The sequence below is a fragment of the Propithecus coquereli genome, unplaced genomic scaffold, assembly GCF_000956105.1.
Source record: "Propithecus coquereli isolate 6110/MARCELLA unplaced genomic scaffold, Pcoq_1.0 Scaffold149, whole genome shotgun sequence".
Taxonomy (NCBI): domain Eukaryota; kingdom Metazoa; phylum Chordata; class Mammalia; order Primates; family Indriidae; genus Propithecus; species Propithecus coquereli.
In genome coordinates, this window is record NW_012139302.1 from 1,808,933 (window position 1) to 1,810,934 (window position 2,002).

A 2,002-nucleotide genomic window follows, 5' to 3' on the forward strand; every position below is an offset into this window, starting at 1 on the left:
TAATTGAAAATATAATACCCTAAAATCAGAAGACTTTGTCATTTAAAATTTTTTATAAAAACTTTACTGACAAATTTAATGACTGATTATTGAATTATTCATTCATTCCTTCTTTCATTAGCTGATTCAACCAACCCTAACTGCCAAGGATGGTTCTTGGTGCAGAAGATTGAAGAAGAACTGTCTTTGCCTTTACCAGCTTAAAGTGGGGAAGAGAGGCTAAGTTAGAGCCTTATTTTAGAATTCTGAGTACAAATATGAAGATCTACATGTACTAAAGAGTGGTCATTGGCTGATTAAGATGTGACATAGAATAATTTTTCCTGAAACTGGGATGTTACAACATTAACTGCTCATGTGTGGTTTTTATTTTGTAGACAATTGCATCGCTCAGTGTGGCAAAGAGTGCAGATCTTACTGCTGTGATGGAACCACACCCTACTGTTGCTCCTACTATGCTTATATTGGGAATATCCTCTCGTGAGTATTAGTCAAATTTGGCAATATCGATATTCTTTCCTTTATCCAGTTACAGTTTCAAAGAGTACTAAGGCAAGAGATTTTAAGATTGGTTATTGACATAAAATCTTTACAAGATATATTAAACGCTCATCACTATCTAATGTGCTATATTAAATTTGACAAAATGTGCAAGTTAATATACAAAATAAACTGCCTTTATTAGAAGACAGTTAAAAAGTATTATTTTATTGTTTAATTTTCTGTATTATAATAATGTTTTAAGTAGACATCATTTGATTAATAATATTTTAACAATGTCAATGACATTTTTTTCTGCTTTGTTGAAGGATTTGTAAGTCAAAATTTGTTTATTTAATTATGGCCAGTTCATTTTGCTATCATATATTAATTTAAGGTATCCAATATATGTCAGGGAAAGGAGAGGTTATGAATAAAAAAACAGTTGAGATATGAAATGTCAGTTCTCACATAACACATATAAAACAACTTCAGGAAACAAGTTTAGAGCCTAAGAAAAGTGAGGTATGAATAATGTAAAGTGATAAATAACTAAGCACATACACAGGAAAGAAATACGCACATGCAGAATGTGTTAAGCATTTCCCCGTAACAAATCAAGAATGTTAGAGCTGCTGCTGGGCAAAGGGAAATGGAGAAGCGGGTCCTGCTTTCAGGGTTGTATGTCTGGAAAAGTGTGCACTGGTCAGTTCCTCCAGAGAGGAACACACAGTCGAGAAATAAAAGGTAGAGAATTAGGAACAGAAGAATTTATTGAGTCAAAAATCCCATGGCTTTCAGATTGCAGCAATCTGCCTTTGTCCTCTTCGGTTTTTGTTTTTCAAGTGAGTGTCAGGATGATTTGGGAAATGTTCTGTTCCTAAACAATTCTATCTAACTCGGGCCCTGTGAAGGCTCAAGTGGAAACAGGAAATATTAGGCACTAAGTCATACGTGCCCAGCTATTTTAGGGATGTGTCCATTGAGACGGCTTATAACACATCCTCAGTTTCCTGAGAATAGAAAACTTGGCACCACATAGAATCAATGCTGGGGCTGATGTTAGAGAATATGTCCCTCTGAATACAGACCAAAAAATCATACTTCGGGATGCTCTTGAGCGCCATCATAACCATGAAAGAAATGTCAGGCTGTAATAAAAAATAATGTATGGATTTTAAACACTCTTTGAAATGCAAATAAACTCTTCATAAAATGTTGAGTTTTTCTTCATGGATGATTTGGTGGAAAAGAAATTAAGCCCACTTCCTATATTAGAAAACTGTCAGAATGATTTTTTACAGGAATTTATCAGCCTAAATGTAAATACACAATGATGTTTACAGTTGTATGTCCCCTTACAGTATTTAATTTATAATAAAATACATTATTAATAAATTGAAATTTTATTTTCAAGTGGTCTGCACATGCCAGATGCTGCTGTTCCAGGTAGGGTGTGAGTGGCCCAGCAGGTGGTTTAGATTTGGGGACCACGAGGTCAAATCGATTCTGTAATTCTTTG

General features: G+C 34.3%; 1 protein-coding gene across 1 annotated transcript in view; it reads left to right on the forward strand.

The window, feature by feature from the left end:
* The first annotated feature begins 355 nt into the window (after nt 1–355).
* Nucleotides 356–2,002, forward strand: part of CYYR1 (cysteine/tyrosine-rich 1) — a 129,375-nt gene continuing 127,728 nt past the window's right edge. Inside the window, exon 1 of the mRNA XM_012640134.1 lies at nt 356–480. Coding sequence (XP_012495588.1) covers nt 356–480 — 125 coding nt within the window. The remainder of the gene's footprint in view (nt 481–2,002) is intronic.